We start from the raw sequence: 17,571 nt of genomic DNA on the forward strand, positions 1-17,571 counted from the left end.
TGTATAATTGTTCATAATATATGTCTTCATATTTCTTTTTTTTTGTGTTTATAATAATTTTTCTTTGTTTTCTTTATTTTCTCTTTCCATTAAGTACATTTATTATTGTAAATCCGATTTGCACAACTACAAAGGTAATGTAAATGTACGGTGGCCGACAGGGCTCACACTACATACAAAAAAGGAAAAAAAATGCATCTATTGATGAGTATATTGATTCATTCATTTTTTTTCATTTTTTCATTCTATTGATGAGTATAACCAGATAATCATTTTCTGTTGGTTTGTTTTGCTTTTTTGAGTTGAAAAATTGCCTCAATAAGTTTTCACACCTTGTTTTAATTGCCAACCAACATTTTTTCAATTCTGGTTCATTTATGCTATCAGTATAAACTGATTTTAGCTTCTTGATGTCGAACCTCCTTTCGTCATCTTTTTGCATTTCATTTTTTGTCATGTTTTGACTCAATCATGTTTTGTTTTTGTAGACCAACCAACAGCTACTGGTGAAAAAATAAAAGAATATTGATTCCATTTTCCTCTATTATCAACACCTGAAAGACTGACATAGCATAATCGAAGTAGTAAGATATTTTAAAATAGAAAAAAGTCTAGGACTCCAAATGCATTCATACACGTTGACTAACAGAAAGCCATTTCTGCTGATAATAGGCTCACAAATGGCTGTTTCCATTTCCTAGTAATGAAATTGCAGTGACACAGTAACAGCACCAGTTATCTAAATGCAAAAACACATGTTTATTGACCAATAAAGCAATTCCAGAGCTAATTTACTCTAAGAATTTCTTTATTTACTCTGCTGGGGTTCATTTCCTCCCATAATCATTTCCATGCGTTTCCTGTCAAAACATCTCAAAAAATCTTCAGCAGCTGTCCTAGCGTTTGATCACACAAATGTTAGCAGTTCAAAATTATACTTTAAAGGATCATTAAAAGTTATTTCTTAATTTGAGTTAGTTTTAATCTAAAAAGGTATGTAAAAGAAGCTGTTTTTTAAGTAGTTTAATTTTGCAATGCCAGAAATTGTTTCAATGCATATAACTAATGCACTAAATGAAGTCGCTTCAGTAGCCTTATGTCAGATGTTGGCTTTAATTTCTAAGATGTCGTGAAAGAGATTTATAATTGCCTCTGAGCGAAAGTCTAACTTTGGGCTCACACACCCCATCTCTCACTGATTAAGTGAAACACTGAGTGTTTCCTAGCAACCACTAAAACAGGACTGCTTAAGTAGGTGTTGGGGAGAAAAAAAAAAGACGGCTCAGTGAGATCCTTTCTCTCTTTTCTTAACTTGCCATTCATGTGCCATCTGCGTGCAGAAACCATGCCCAATTTTACATTAACATCAGAGAGGTTTATCCCCTTTTCTGCCAAGTTTTAATCATGTAGCACTTTTAATTAGTCGCCATCTCGAAGCTTTAATAGCATGCCTACAGTAACATGGATGTCAGGTAGAGAAACGCTTGTCAAAAATACAAGTTTTGAAAAAAACAAAAATTCTGGGCTATTGAATTTGCATCGTAGTAAACAATTCCGACATCAAGGGTGCATTAAATAGATTTAAAATAAAAACATGCTTCCCAATTATCACTGAAATGAAGCCCTTTTACCCTGACGTTCTTTGAATTACCTCAACTCTTGAACTGTTGATATGATTAATGTAATTTCAACGGATACTAACGCAGAGAAAAGCAGCTTTGCACTGATGTGCAACGCTTTACAATAGTGAAGTGATTACGTGAGCTAGCTAAATTTTGACGTTTAATAGTGTAAAGTGTTGCATAACAGCACAAAGCTTCCCTTTTCCTCGTCAGAATCAATTAGTTTACATTAATTGAGCAAGACGTTGGCGACAGTTCTGGTAGTAAAGGGTTAATGAAACTCCACAGGCATTTGAATTGGCTAAAGTGCTGCCAATATGGACTTATTTTGTATTTGAATATCTGCAGAAATGTCAAAATACGACTTTCTTGTATCCCTTTCGCTTGTGTTCCCCACACAGTAGAGAAGAAGCAAAATCACCAAAAGGAGGGCTAATAAGCATGGCTAATTTAGCACAAACATTTGCTACAGTTGGCCTTCTAACTTCACTCGCCAAAGATAAAAAAAAATGCTCGCGAGTGCTAATTTAGTACCCCTACTACCAGTAAATAAAAACCTTTGTCATCAAAAAGTAGTACTTACAGACAGCAATTCTAGCTACTTTTGAGGCCCCTGTAATACTTTTAACCATAATTCAAATTCAAAAAGCATGAAATGACTCGTCGGTTATTTAACTGTAACTCTAATTTAAAAGCAAAGCTCAAAGAAGGTCGGTCTGATCAGAGAGGTGAGCGTTGAGCGTGGCAGTCCTCCATCAGTGGTCATGGTTGTCTCATGTAATAAAGCCTGTGATGCTTCACGTTCTGCAGAGTCTGCTTATCTCTCGTCTCCTTTATTCTTGAGGCCGTAAGGATTCTCTGCTTAGTTAAATAAATCGGTACTTCCCCTGTTTTTGTAGAAAAAACACAGAAGTTTATGAAGCTAAGTCAACAATTTACAGTTCAAGAGCGAAGCTCAAAGACTTTGCAATTGCTGTGTCATCATCATGCAGGGAGACCATCTGAATACGATTAGATATTTTTAATCGAGTGCCAACTTCAAGGGCATTCTGCTTTACCCCAAGTGTTTCAGACTTTGTGTTGTGACTCTAACATATAGTGTCTGCTTCAAAAAGGATTCAATTCCTTATCAAAAGTGGAAGAACATTACTTCATTTAATTACACTCACATTTGTGTTGTTCTAATGCTCACAGTGACTCAGCCACTGGCTCCAAGGTAGCAACTGTTTGCTTGATCCACTGCTGAGAAATCTCTTCAAACCAATACTGCTGTGCTGCTGGCTGAACCTGGGTCCTCTCCCCTGTACCGGGGTCAGGCCTAATTAGATATTGCCTCCCTTGCAACTTAGATTTTATCTGTTGACTTTGATCCACGAACACGCAAAGCCTTTAGTGGTTTGAGGAGGAAACGTGTTGTACTAATCTCCATAATCAATGTTACAAGCCTCGTTTCATCAGCTTACGTTCGTTCCCCTTTGAAACGGAGCAAAGCTACGGATGCATCACACGGGCTATGCCTTTTTTCATAGTATTTTTTAACAGATCATTTTCCATTTGTGAGCTTTTAGCTGTGATTGTTCATTCAGTAGAGTAAATGGGCAAAAAGTTTAACTGTTGTTTGGTTTATCCTGATGTCAAAGAGACATCTCAGGCAGCATGATTTACAGGCACAATGCACTAGGCTAATTCTTTTTTTTTTTTTTTAATGAATGTATTTTTTCCCTCTGGCATCTGCAGCTGCACGATTAGCAAATGTTTTGATGTTGGATGAGAAATGTTGACTGACAGGCACGACTAGACAGAGCACCAGATCATAAAGTGTCTGACAGCAGAGATTCATCTTTGTTTCTTTTCTACAAAATAAACCAGGCAGATTTAGCATTTTATTATTGTTCCAGGCTCGGCAGACAGCAGAAAGTTATAAAATCCCTCTCCCTCTTTTGAGCTGTTTTTTAAAGCGTTCTCGGTGGTCTTTTAATTATAAATGTGCAGTTTTTAGCCAAAATCAAAAACTGTTTTCTTCTAAAAAAAATAGTTTCTGCAGAGCGGCAGTAGTTCATTAAACCATCAGTTTTGGGTGGGACCGTTGGCGCAGAGCAACCCGCCTTCTTTCTCCTCCCCATTGCTGAGCATTTGTGACCCCTAATGCCTACTTTTTATTCCACAAATCAGATTTTTTTCAAACTGTAATTTTTTCATCTGCTCCTCTCTCACGATGATTTGAAGACAAAAAAAATCACAGAAATGCAATTCTGAGCTACGTTTTCTTTATATACGTCTTTCAGAAAAATGCCACAAGAACATGTTAAAAACAGTTTTCATTGGAGTGGATCTTAACTCATCACAAATCTTCAAAATACAGGTTGATCAAAACCTGGTGACTGGCTTTTACAGTTTACCGTATTTTTCGGACTATAAGTCGCTCCGAAGTATAAGTCACACCAGCCCAAAAATGCATTATAAAGTAGAAAAAAACACAGATAAGTCGCATTTTGACGGGACATTTATTTGGCAAAATCTGAGACCAAGAACTAATAAGTTCCACAACCTCATATGACACAATCATAGCAGACTGTTTATCTCATAATTTCACAGTAATTCTTTCTCATGCATACTTATTTATTTATTCCTTTCATGAAGCATCATTGGCCAAATAATACTCTGTTTTCATCCTGTATTTGTAGAAACAGTTGTCATTTTTATTGCATTTCTGAATCTATGAAATCATTGGAAAATAGAATATTATGTTGTTAGCCTTCAAGATCTTATTGTAAAACTTGCTGATTCTCTGAGTCACTTAACATACCTCATACAACAAATTGACAGAGGAACATCATCTCTATTCCTCACAAATGAACATAACAGGAGGGTTAACAATGTATTTATTTCAATTTATTTCTAATATAAGTCGCTGTGGAGTATAAGTCGCACCCCTTGCCAAACTATGAAAAAAAAGGGCGACTTATATTCCGGAAAATATGGTAAATGACTACAGTAGTGCAGTTCACCATCTATTGTGCCTGTAGAAATGCAGAAGACTGAGCATTTTCTGTATTTCTGTAAGGATAGGCTTGCCTTATTATTTCTTACTCTAATGTAAATCTAATCTTTCTGTTGATAAGTGGGGCTGTAAATTCTAAATTTGACCTTTTAAATAGCAAATAAGTATCAGCATGCAAAGAACAGAAACAAGAGTGTACTAGACAGCTTCATACTGCAGCCTCATTATACTCCAAACACAAATACCCCTGTGCAAAGGTTTGGCAGACTTTTGGACTATTCATCTTTTTTGCGATTCGCCAACAGCCTCTGTGTTGTATTTCTGCCAAACTCGTCGAGCCAAATGCATGTGCGCCTCAAATCTGGCTGTTGTCAAGGCTGGCCGTCAGGTTCCCAGAAAGCAGCGAAATTATGAAAGAGGCTCCATAAAGCCTTCAAACTGTATGGAGGCTGGGAGAGTGATCAAAGCTCCCCCTTCCTCAGCAGTAATATCTCCATGCAGGATATTAGCTTTGTGTTCCTGCTGCTGAACACAAAACACCATTGTTTCCTAAACACTGGTCTCCACAAGACTTCTTATTAAATAGATGTCATGATTTGAAAAAAACAACACAAGCCTGAATACAATACTGTGTGTTTTATTAGACTGTTGCCCATTGACTAGAGCTGAGCGGACAGTGCAGGAGTATTGTGCCCATGAAATCTTTGTGCGACACAAAATGAGGAACAGCCGTAGAATAACACTGAATCTAAAAAATGTTGTTTCCAACAAATCTATTGGTTAATTTATTGTTTTTTTTCCAAACTAATCATTAAAATTTGGACCAACATTCTGTTGTTTGGGTTTCTTTCTTCATCCTGAAGCTGTAAGTGTAAAAATTCTAAAGAGGGGTCAAAAACTGGCACAATATTCCAGAGTTCAAATATCTGAAATTTGGCAAAGCATAACTTTGTGTCGATCATTTAGGAACTCAGCTTTGGTAGTGATGTGGCAATGATGTGATGGACGTGTGGAATCCAAAACCAACTGATTATCCAAATAGTTTCTATAATTTAAATAGCGTGTATTATCTTCTGTTGCTGGTGTGAACTCTGGTGTTAAAGGTTTGACTTTCTAGTGGGTTGCCAAAATGAGAATGAGAAATTCACCTTATTATCGATAATATATAAAGTTGATCTCAGAAATACAAGCTTGAAACCTTTTCCTGTTCAACTCAAATGTCAAAGTTTGCTTTACGTCCAGAAAGGAAAATAAATCATGCCATTGTAAAAAGTTCTACAGCATCATGGGCTCAATGCGTTTGGAGAAAAGGACCCCGTTGGTGTTATTGCTGCTGTATATGAGTACCATATAGTGGAGATTTTTAGTATTGATTGCTATCTGTGCATCATTGCGAGTAAAGAACTTGTTTTTCGCCCTGTCACTGCAAAAAATAGATTTGCCTTCGAGCTCTCTTCACCTTGCTTCTTGGGTGTCGATGACTGTCATCGAGCCTGACTTGTATCCTGAGACATTTCATTTCTATTTTTGGAATATAGGTGGACAGTGAGCTGTTTGTTTCCGAGCCCACATGTCTGTTGCACATTCATGAAACACCTTTTCAGTAAAAGCACAGATTTGGCTTTCGGAGCCCTCCTGCTGTCTTCTGGTAAATATCGGCTGCTAATTAGTGGCTGTTTATATCTTTCACAGCATCATCTTTTGGAAGACAGCCAGACCATTCTAGTACTGATTTTCTGGCTTTCCCAATCAATGAACAAGGCTGTTTCTGTTCTTGTTTTCCCTCTCCATCTGTATGTTTCTATCTTAAGAAGAAGAAACAGGGAAGTATGGGGGGGGGGCACCATGATATTTCGCTTTTTTGGCAGAAAGACCAATTTGGTAGGGAGGGCTATAAAAGTGGTTTTTGGGACAAACACATTTTTCATGGGTGTGGTAGTACAGAATTGTTAAGCATCCTTATTGTTAGAATAGGCCCCATTGTCAAACTAAGTTAAAAAATAAGCCTCAGATGAAATAGTATTTATATTATTTGGGTCGAATCCAAATATTTCCCCAACCTTCACATTTTGCCCTCCAAACAGAGAGTTTAACAAACACTTACAAGACACTAAAAAATAGTGTCTTCTGATTTGGATGTCAGTCCGACTCGATGACGTCATCAATAGTCCCTGGTCCTCCACTTTAGCACCTAGCTGCCAGCGCTCAGAAAATCCACATCGGTTTGATGACTAAAAAGTCAGGCTAAAACCAAAAGTCATAGCTTACATTTTAATTAAACATCTAAGCTTTTAGAACACACCCACGTGAAGAAATGCGTTTTTCCTCCTCGCAACATGGATTATTCTTATTATTTCCCATTCAAAAAACTATTTCGGCCAGCATTACCCCTACAATTAGGGATAGGGAGAAGCCGGAGGGGTAGGGGAAGAATTCAGATTCTTTACTCTTTACAAAAATAATGAAGATAAAATTGTTGCTTTACAACTAATCATTGTAACTTAAAGTTGCCGAAGTGTTAAACTTAGTTTCAGAGAGAATGAGCATGCTTCAAAACCAACCAAAAATACGATTTTTATCTACATTTTTTTTAAATTATAATTGCAATAGTACCATGTCATATTTTGAGTTTATGATTTTTAAAGGTAAAACTTGGCATTTTAATGAAAATGTAAAAAAATAGTTTACTTTAAAGTGACCAAAATCCCCCAGAAAAGGATCAATTTGTGTTAAAAGTGTTAATTTCTTAACACTTTTTCTTTCACTGAGAGATTGGTTCTTTATATTTTACTACTTCTCAGATGTGTTAATTAGTGCCAACTAATACTTAAATACCGTAAATCATTTGCCTTCAGGCACTTCTAGCTTTTATTCAAAAGTATAATTAATTATGTGTGGCTAATGCTGGACATTGTGGTTGAGAAGAAAATGGAATTTTGTGTCTTCAGGGACTCCTTTAACTATTTCTTTATATCTTCAGGGAAACGTTTCATCATCCACCTGTGTTATCGTCTTAGTCAGCATATTTCTGAGCAGCTTTGACTGTTCTTGTGTTTTTATTTGTAGATTTTGACCTCAATGTTTGTGTTTTTTCAGTGATCTGCTACTTTAAAGAAGAAAAACCGGAAGAACCCTCCTTAGACAGAAGATACAGTGAGTGTTCTTTTTTTCATTACATCTGACACAACCTATATTTGTATTTTGTGGTTTCACTCCTGATGAAATCCCAAATTGCAATTTTTGCCCCATGGGTGTATTTTCTAAGTATAGAAGGATTGTATTTACAAAAAGTTGCCTCTGACCCATGGACATGGGGTACGGAGTCAGGATGCCTGATGGTCTCTGGGCTCATTTCAGATGCAGACATTGCCTTGTTGCTGCCTTTAATGAGATCTGGAGGCTCACAATCGAATGGACAGCATAGAGGCTCCAATATGGCCCCTGAGTCTGCAGTCCCGAAAGCGTTGTGTTAATTGACTGGAGTAAAGTCAGCTGTGCTTGCAGGTCTGGGGCGGCCATTCAGCCTCTCATGTTTCCCTCAGTATTGTTAGAGTCATCCATCGTCACTTTAGGTGAAGCAGCATTTAAAAGGTTGGAATTATGCTTAACTGAAAGCAATTTTCTTATGCCAGCACAGTGGTGACTATGAAGACATTTCAAGTTTGTCCATAACTATTACAATTTACTGATGTGTGGCCTTTTTTTGTCTTTGTTTAAATCAAAGGAAGGAGTTTTAAAAGTGGCTGTAAGTTCAATTCATAGTAAATTCTGTGAATAAGAGGTTCTGTCACAAACAGAAGTAAAGACAAAACATGCAGAAATTGCTGGAAGAATTTGCTTATCATTTAAAGACCCGCTCCAATGGAAATTGTTTTTTCTTTGTTCTTTTAACGTGTTGTTGTAGCATTTTTCTCATGACGGAGGACATAAAAAAAATAATTTTAAGACAAAAAAACTGCATTTCTGAGTATTTTATTTATTCAAATCGAGATGAGTCAGGAGCCAAAAGAAAAAAAAATGTTTGAAAAAGCTCTCTTTTGTGACACAGACTGAGCTGTTTCAAAGCGCAACATTCTCTTAAATTTGCCAAAATAGAAATCAGATTTTGTCTGAGTTTTGGCAAACAGAAAACCTATGGTAATAACCCTTTAACACTGGCGCTGTTGCAGGCAGCAGGAAATGACTGACACTCTTTGAATTATTGTAACTCTTTGACCTTTTACACAATTGATGGAATTGAAACAGATTCTGTAGTGGCAGTAGAGTGTTGCATATTGGTCCAAAGCTGCTTTTCTCAGCATCCATCGGCATTACAGTAGCTGTGTAAACGGTTAAAGAGTAACGATAGCTCAAAAAACGTCCAGAGTGAAGCTAATGCTACGATGGTAAAGGGTTAAAGCTTCAAATATAAATAGTCATGAAGAGGCCAAAAATGACATTAATTACAGAACTTCTTCACAATTTTGTGGTGCTGATTTTCAAATAATGGCAGGGAAGTGCACTGTTCTTTTTAAGAGCTTCCTCTTTTTTGTTGTTAGCAAAATATCTATTATCTTTAGTAGCTAATGTTTAGCTTAGCCAGTCACAGATCAGTTTTATTTCTTCTTTTTTGTTATATATTTATATAACAAATACACATAAATGTTCATAAAATATATGTACGGAGCACGTTCCTGACATCAAAAAACTAAAATATATCTTGTTCCGACAGATTAATAACTTGTTCCCACAAATTAATGTCTTGATGGCACGAAATAATATTCCATTCCCACAAGATATTATTCCGTTCCCATGAAATACTATTTCGTTCGCTCGAAATAATTAAGTTGTGCGAACAAATTAATATCTTGTTTCCACAAAATAATATTTCGTTCCCACGCATTAATTAATTTGTGCGGACAAAGTAATCATTTACGTCATAAGTCATTCATGAACATGGATTGCCTGTTAGCCTACCGGACATAGCTCTTAGGTCTTGGCTTTATAAATACGGATGTGAGCAATAGTTGGATTTACAGCAGATACCTTCACTTTTCTGTCTGTGTGTGTCTCATTACATTGCATTGAAGACATGGAGGAAGTTTAGAGATCAGATTTATTTATTTTAAAAAGCTCTACAAAAGCATCATACTCGTTAGCAGTCACTTTACATCCGAAGGCTAGTAGGCTACAAGCTATGTACGTCATCATGTATCACAACCAGACAATCATTTGTCTTGTTGTTACGCTACAGTAATAGGGACACAGTGATTGGTCCAGATGCATTATGGGGAAACGTGGCTGGCTGACTACCCGCCAGCCAGGTGCCCGAATGCCGGCAAGACAAGCTAAAGAGCTCTGCAGCGGAGCTAGGTGCTATGTCCGGAGAATAAATTGATCATTCTTTTTTTCTTTTTCCTTTCTTGAACGTATGTGGGTCACAGAGACACTTGAGTTACTGCTGAAAGCGGCTTTTGCTGCCGGACGGAGAGCATATCCATGTTTATGAATGACTTATAACGTGAAAAATTATTTCATTCGTACAAATTCATTATTTCGTGGGAACGGAATATTATTTCGTGCGAACAAGATATTAATTTGTGGGAACGAGATAAATTTTCGTTTTTTAATGTCATGACACAGGCTCAGTATATATGTATATATTTTGTTATATATTCAAACTGTTGCATTTTTATAAACATCAAGTACTTTGATCATTTTAGTACCAGACAACCAATCAGCATCTTTGTTTTCTGAACAACTCTGCTCTCCTGAAACTTTGGTTGTGCTAAAGTCCAAACATGGGATCTTCTAAGTTGAAGAGCTTCGTTCAAAGTCTTCAGGCTTCCTCTGATTTTCAAGGTGAGTTCAGGTTTCATGCAATAACATCAGAAGGCATGGTATGGATGTTGTTCAAGAAAAAAAAAACAGTGGTTTCTTCCAACAGTGGTAGCTTTGTTTTCCTGAAATGTACAGATATAGTATAGGCACAAAAATATGTTTTTAATATACATGGATTCAGTGGCACCAGTTTATTCTTGAGAAATTCTCCTTCTTTGTAACTGAATGTTCTGTCTACTTTTTTTTCTGCATAAATTACTTGTTAGCTGTGTGATTTGATTTGTAAAAGCTCCCAATGGGCTCTGAGTGATGATGATCGCTGCATCTGTCTTAGCTGTTGTCAGTGATTGATGGAGTTTGCACTTCCCACCTCCAGTTGTTGGTGTTCACTGAAGTTTACGCCTCAAACCTCGGCTTATTGCAGAGATATTTGACCCAGTTTCCACAGGCAAACATAAATCATCCTTCATACCCTGCCACCACTGTTAAGAAGATTACTTAAGGAAAGAAAGTGTTTGGAGTTAATAGTTCAAATACGTCAGCATTATAAAAGTAATTTATCAAAGAAAGTTACTAACAGGTTGTCTTTTTTAAATCCATTTTGCCTGCAGACGTGCTAATTTTTATTTTAACAAGGGAATGTCTGTATTTCAAACTGATAAACACAGCCTTAAAAAAGACGTTTCTCTGTCTCAGAGTCGCTGAGAGTTGTGTTTTTGTGTGCAGCGGTGTGTTTTCACCTTGTGTGCAAACGTCCTGCCACCTCTGCCTCTGATTTGCCTCCATCAAATTTAATTTTCCTTAGCCAATCAGCATTATTTATGTAGTTGTCTCGCTGTTGCCCTTTAAAACATGCAGTGCTCTGCAGCCCCAGTGGATGAGGCTGATGAAAGCCAGGGCTCCAAAAATGAGTTTTTATAATTGATAATGTCAACAACTTTGTGAAGTTGTAACTTTCTGATTAATGCTACTGTCTGTTCATTTAAATGTGAAATTTGTCATTGTCTTTTTACATCAATATTCCAAGACAAATTGCATATAATGTGAATGGGTGCAGTAAGATCGGAAGGAAGAAAATTAAGAATCCTCCCTGGTACTTGATTTTCTAAAATAAAACTTTTTTTCCCCATTATGTTAATGTGTGATGGTAATTTTCTACAATTGCAAAAGTAAAAATGGAAGTTTTTCTAATTAAACCATAAGTCGATATAAAATGAGCTTTTTTCTCTGTGTCAGAATCAGCTGATTCACGTTGATCATGTTTACATTTGAAGAGTTGCGGTGGGTCGAAGAGTGTGGGTTATTTAGATGTCACCTGCGACATCTCTAGTGTTATGCTACCTACACACCGGCATGTGAATGCACTGCACGTGCATTCTTTAAAACGCTTTGAGCCTACAGTGTTCAAACTGGGCTGTCACTACCCGATACTAGCGCATGTACTCACAGTTGGAAGAGGCTTAATGCGAAATGTCGAAGCAGTGTAAATCCCGTAAGTCTTGCTCCAAGTTTTTCTTTCACAGTTTGATATTTTGACTGGTCAAAGTTCATTTCGTTTAACTTTTGATGCATGTTCGATAGCAGCGCATTTTGTACGTAGAGTCCAAAAACCGACTGAAAACTTGCATATCGACGTGTGAACAAAAGAGCTTTGGACGCGGAAGCCTGAAACGAGCATATATGCGCGTTTAAATGGACTTTTCATTAGAAGAGCTCACTTGTACGCAGCTTTCTCAGCCCGCTGTGAATGTAGTATGAAAGGGTTAACACAGCCAAGAGGATGAAGAGATGTACAAGTACAAGTATTTTTTAATGGCAAGTGTATGTGGTCTTTAAAGCAAACAGTAAACTGCTTTCTCATCTATTGTTATTGAATTTAATTGCAAAAGTTGCTATCAAATTGCTTATTTTAGTTGTGCCTTTGCTTTCAGGGACATTATCATAGTAGATAAATACATATTTAGTTCCAATTATAAGGGGAAAATCATACATATTAGAAAAATCTTGTGAAAGACTCTCAAAGTGCCAACGCCTGCTGCATGTTAATTGTTTTCATCTCAGTCAGGTGTGGCCAGATTTGGAAGAATTATTTATTTATTAACATGTTTTCATAAAAAAGTGAATTTAGTCCACAATCAGCCACATTCTCAATGACTGTTTTTGCTTGAGGTTTGCCAGCACAAAAAGAAATCTTCTTTCCTTTTAGCAGCATTACTTTTTCAGAGGAGAAAATGATGGCAGGTGTTGTTCCATTTTTAATCTTGCAGTGCCACCATTTCATTTCCTGCCATTTTCATTGAATCAAATCTATGTAGGTTGATAATCGGAGACGGACAGACTGGATTCTTATTTGACTTTTAAAATGATATTTTGAACTGTAATTAAATAAGAAGTTTAATTGATTTGTTGTATCATACTTTATGAAAGAAATGCTTTAATTCTAGGGGGGAAACGAGACGTTTTTACAGCCTAAACCACTCAGAACAAAGACTTGAGACACAAATCTAGACTCTACACTACAGTGTTGCCCCGGTTATTTGTGTTTCAATATTTGCTGATTTGTCACGTGACTCCTCTGAACTTAAGGTGCAAAATGCAGGACTGCTTGTGGTTCCTAGAATTTATAAAGCACAGTTGGAGGTAGAGCCTTTAGTCATCAAGCCCCTGTTTTATGGAATAAGCTCCCAGCTCATGAAAGAGAGGCCGACACAGTTTCTACAAAGTTAGATTGAAAACATTCCTCTTTGGACAGGCTTATTATCAGACTAGCTAGTTTTCAGAGAATATTTACTATGCTGTTCATTTTTTAAATTAAACTTAACAGTAACAATAAAGTTGTTAGTAGCTGCTAGAAGTTTAAATCTGGGGTAACTATGGTGCACTGGGGTTCGTTCCCCTATTCTCGCCTACTTATACTCTCCTTCTCTCCCTTATTCTTGATCATTTATTTATCATTTAGTTCTCCATGCCTCTGTTTGGTAGCGATTCAATTCAATTTTATTAATATAGCCCAAATTCATCGTCTGAGTCATCTCAGTGGGCTTTGTAAGTCTTGTAACATACAATCAAAAACGATCATAAATGCATAGAACTCAATGGGGTAATTCTAAAACTTTTACTAAACAGACTAAACTAAACTGGCATCCCTGCCCTTAGACCCCCCTTCGCAGTAAGGAAAAACTCTTTAAAAAAAACGGAATCTGGAAGGAACCTCAGGGTTGCCACATGAAGGAGGGATCCTCCCCCATATGCTGGACTTTATATATGTAGTTGTGGAGTTAGATAAGCTAATTCTCTCTAAGAGTTCTGGTACATTGCCTGTCCGTCCCGGGGGAGGGTCCCTCGTTCATGTGGACACCCCTGAGGTTTTTTCTTTTTTTCTGGATTCGTTTTTTTTAGGAGTTTTTCCTTACCGCGAAGGGGGGTCTCACACTGCCCTCTCACACTTAAACAATGAAGGAGGGAACAGTTTTTAGGCACAGCGAAACAGAGTGGCACTCCAAATGTGTGTTATAAAGTACCCTATGGTACAGTCTGCTGCTCTGGATAAAAACATAAAAAACGATGTTGAGCAACATTCCAATGTTATGGTATGGCTCGGTGAGGGATATTCTTTGGCCCCAGCAAATACGGGGCAAAATACTGTTTTATAAAGGCTTAACACTGTAGAGCACGAAGGCTTTCATTATCTTTTTAACTCAAAGTTTAAACAGAAGGCATAAAATGTTGACTGCTTTTTGAGAGATGCGTGTTAAAGATGTACATCCAGCCCTTTTTCAGTTCTACTGCTCATAAAGTTGCCATGGTTTCTAATTTGTGTACTGAAGGCAGCCTTTAATTGAGTATCCTTCCACACACATTGCTTTTCAAATGTAAATATAATTAACTTTTAAATGAAGTTATAATGTAGCTTGAGCAAAGACAGAAAATTGATTGTACCGTAAATCGAGCACATACTTTAGTCAAACAGTGACTTTTGTAGATCTCAAACTAATTTAGAAATAACTTCTTTTTTTTTTTTTAACCTGCAAGACAGGTTAAACATTCAGTATTTTAAATTCTACATTTCACTTTGTCACATTTGGTGCTTTCTGAAAGAATCATATTAGTAAATATTAATCATTTTAACTAACACCTTAGGATTTGTTAAATCTTGGTAATTGATGTAAACCTCCAGGTGGGGATGGGGTGGAGGAGGGACGGCACACCCTCACAGAGAGTTTTGTTGGCTTTTTAACGTATTGTATTGTTTAACAGATCCGGTGTGTGCATCGTCTTACGGTCTTACATGCTTTTTCTTGAATAAAAGGATGTGATAGCAGGGACATCTAGAGAGGTGGAGGTTTGCTCTGGAAAGGAGAGGAATGAAGGTCAGCAGCAGCAGGACTGTGTGTAAATGAGAGAAACTGAAGTGGAACGTTGAGGTAGCAAAGGTGAAGAAGGTGGAGAACTTTAAACACTGAGGGTCAAGAGTCCAGAGCAATGGGGAGTGAAGAGGAGTGTAAAAAGGGAGAGGGGGAATGTTTCTGGTGTAATGTGTCTCATCCAGAATGAAAGAAAAGGTGCAGAAACTGTGATGAGAGCCGCCATGTTGCTGGTTTAGTGACTGAGAGACAGAGACTGGAGGCAGAGCTGGAGGTAGCAGAGATGAAGATGTAGAGGTTCTCTTTAGGAGTGATGAAGATGGATAGAATCGGGAATGATAGGCGATTTCCAGCCACTGCTGATTTACTTAGAACAGGTGTGCTTAGATTGTGTTTAGATTCCGATTTAAAAAGGATTTTATATCATTTAATTGTTTGCTTTTGTTTTGAACAAAATTCTTGTAAACACAGGGTGTTTACTTTTCCAGTTGTCTCAGATTAGTGTTTAATTTATTTTTGTACAGACTTAAATACACTTTTGTCTGAAAAATAATAGGTGAGGTCCAGGAAAAAACTTTTTTGTCTGTTCAATTTTATTTTATTTGTGTAGCCCAAAATCCCAACAATAGTCGTCTCAATGGGCTTCGTACCAGTAATTGGAAAGTAAACATAAAATCATGAAGATCATGAATACATAGAGTTCAATATGAACTGAACTAACTAAACAGGCTGAACATAACTGGGCATCCCGGCCCTTAGACCCTCCTTTTCGGTAAACAAAAACTCAAGCTCTACAAGCTCTGTTATATTTTGCGAAAACATAACAGAGCTTGTTAAGAAAAATAAACTTCCTGGTTGAATGAACGACAAAATGAAAAAGAGGAGGAAAAAAGTGTGCTTTTTTTCTTCTTTTTTTTAGTACAAGAGGCGGCAAAATGGCTCTTTTGATAATAAAGGTTGCATACCTCTGGCCTATGCATTGAATTAAAGGTAAGATGGGTTTTATCTCTTCTAGTTTATATTTCCAAAAGGAATTGTGGCTGCCAGTGTTTTTATTTTTCAGAAAAATGGGTCCAAATGGCATTTTGATTATTCAAGGTCGTTGACCCCTGATTAGACTCATTCGGAGGAGGAACAGTGATGATGTTGGTAAAAGGATGCTGAGGTTTTAACTACAGGAGAGAGGTCCAGCGGAAGACCACAGATGAGGTTCATGGATGCACTGAAGGAGGACGTGAATGTGGTTGTTGGTACTGAGGAGGAAATGGGATTAGATGAAAGTTGCGCCCCCTAAAGGCAGCAGTTTAAACATAAGATGCATTCATTTAAAAAGGCTTCTTTTGTAGCACTGAAACTGGAGTAGTTCAAGATGTCATCTTCGTCACCAATCGCTTTTCTTTCTAGATACAGGAATTCAGGGTTCTGAATATTTTTTTCTCGCCCATCATGTTCCTTTTGTGCGCTGGAGGGTGCCACATCATGTTTTGTGACCATCCTCCAGGATCCCTCCTCTCTGTCAGAGCAGCTTTATGATATCTGTGATGGAGAAAAAACTCCCCCTGGATGAGCTAAACAGAAGAGCGCACATGAGGGAGGATGGTCTAGCATGTTTAAAATGGCCACAGGAAGCCATTTCCCATGGTGCCCCGAGTCCGCTGGCTCCTTGGTGCCAATCTGTCTTTTGTGAGCCAAAGCACATGAGACACATTGCGGTCACCAGGGGCTGGAGGAGATATGACATACAAAAGACAGACCCTGTTTGCTTCTCTTCTGTTCTGCTTATTGATACCTTAAAAACCAAGCCGTCTGAGACTCTTTCTGCTGTTTTATTCAAGTTTATAAATGAATCCCTCACAAAGCATGTTCTGTCTTTATCAAAATAAAGTAATATTAACAGATTTTGACAAAACTTGACAAAAAAACATAATATGTATATATTTATATGCAAAGTGCTATTTCACTGTTTTTGCTATACTGTTTACATTAAAATGTCACATTTTAATGACTAAAAATAATACAAATTCATGCAGTTATGATTGTTGTTTAAGCCTCGTTTAGAAAAATATCTTATCACTGTTGCAACCAAAACTAAACTGCATTTTTTAACACTGCAATGAATATCTTGTTTTTGGTGTTTGTAACATTCTTGTGGCATTTTTCCAATAATGAAGGACATTTTGCAAGAAATTAAACATTAAAACTGCGTTTCTGAGTGTTTCCCAATTCAAATCATGATGGATCGCAACAGATTAAAACTGGATGTTTAAAAAGGCTCAGACTTATGGGTTGGTCGCGAATGAAACGGCTCTAAGAGCCGGCTCCTTTCTGGGAGCCGTGTTCTTTTTTTTTGTTTAACTTTCTTTCAACCTCTATGGTTTATACTGAGTGCAGCTGGGGAGTCGGCTTTGTCGTTACACGCACAGCAGCTTAACGTGAACTGAGTATGAGGGACAGTGAGAGAGCATCTGGTGCAACAAAGACAAAAACTACACCAACACAAAAACGTTAAAGTCAAGAAAATGACTGGAAAAAGAAGCACAGATCTGGAACCAATTCACTTTCATTAGCCTTGCTAATTTCCCAGCATGCCTTTCAACAGATTCCTATGTGGAAAAAAGCAGCTCTGCACTAATTTGCAATACTTTAAATTAATGGACTTAATTAATGTAATTCCACTGAATTCTAATGCATCAAAAAGCAGCTCTGTGCTGAAATGAGACACTTAGTAAAACCTTTACGTAATAAACAGATTGTGACGTGGAGA

At 37.2% G+C, this 17,571-nt stretch overlaps 1 protein-coding gene across 7 annotated transcripts in view; it reads left to right on the top strand.

Moving 5' to 3' along the window:
* syt1a (synaptotagmin Ia) overlaps positions 1-17,571 on the top strand; it is a 215,574-nt gene that overhangs the window by 62,191 nt on the left and 135,812 nt on the right. For all 7 annotated transcript variants that reach the window (XM_078941964.1, XM_078941959.1, XM_078941961.1 and 4 more), the window contains exon 2: positions 7,720-7,776. Coding sequence is in view for 2 of the 7 variants with exons in the window: in XM_078941959.1 (XP_078798085.1) it covers positions 7,720-7,776 (57 nt within the window). In the remaining 5 variants the exon portion in view is untranslated. The remainder of the gene's footprint in view (positions 1-7,719; positions 7,777-17,571) is intronic.

This window comes from Oryzias latipes, chromosome 23 (assembly GCF_053564925.1).
Source record: "Oryzias latipes strain Hd-rR chromosome 23, Olatipes_Hd-rR_3.1".
In the NCBI taxonomy this organism is placed as follows: Eukaryota; Metazoa; Chordata; class Actinopteri; order Beloniformes; family Adrianichthyidae; genus Oryzias; species Oryzias latipes.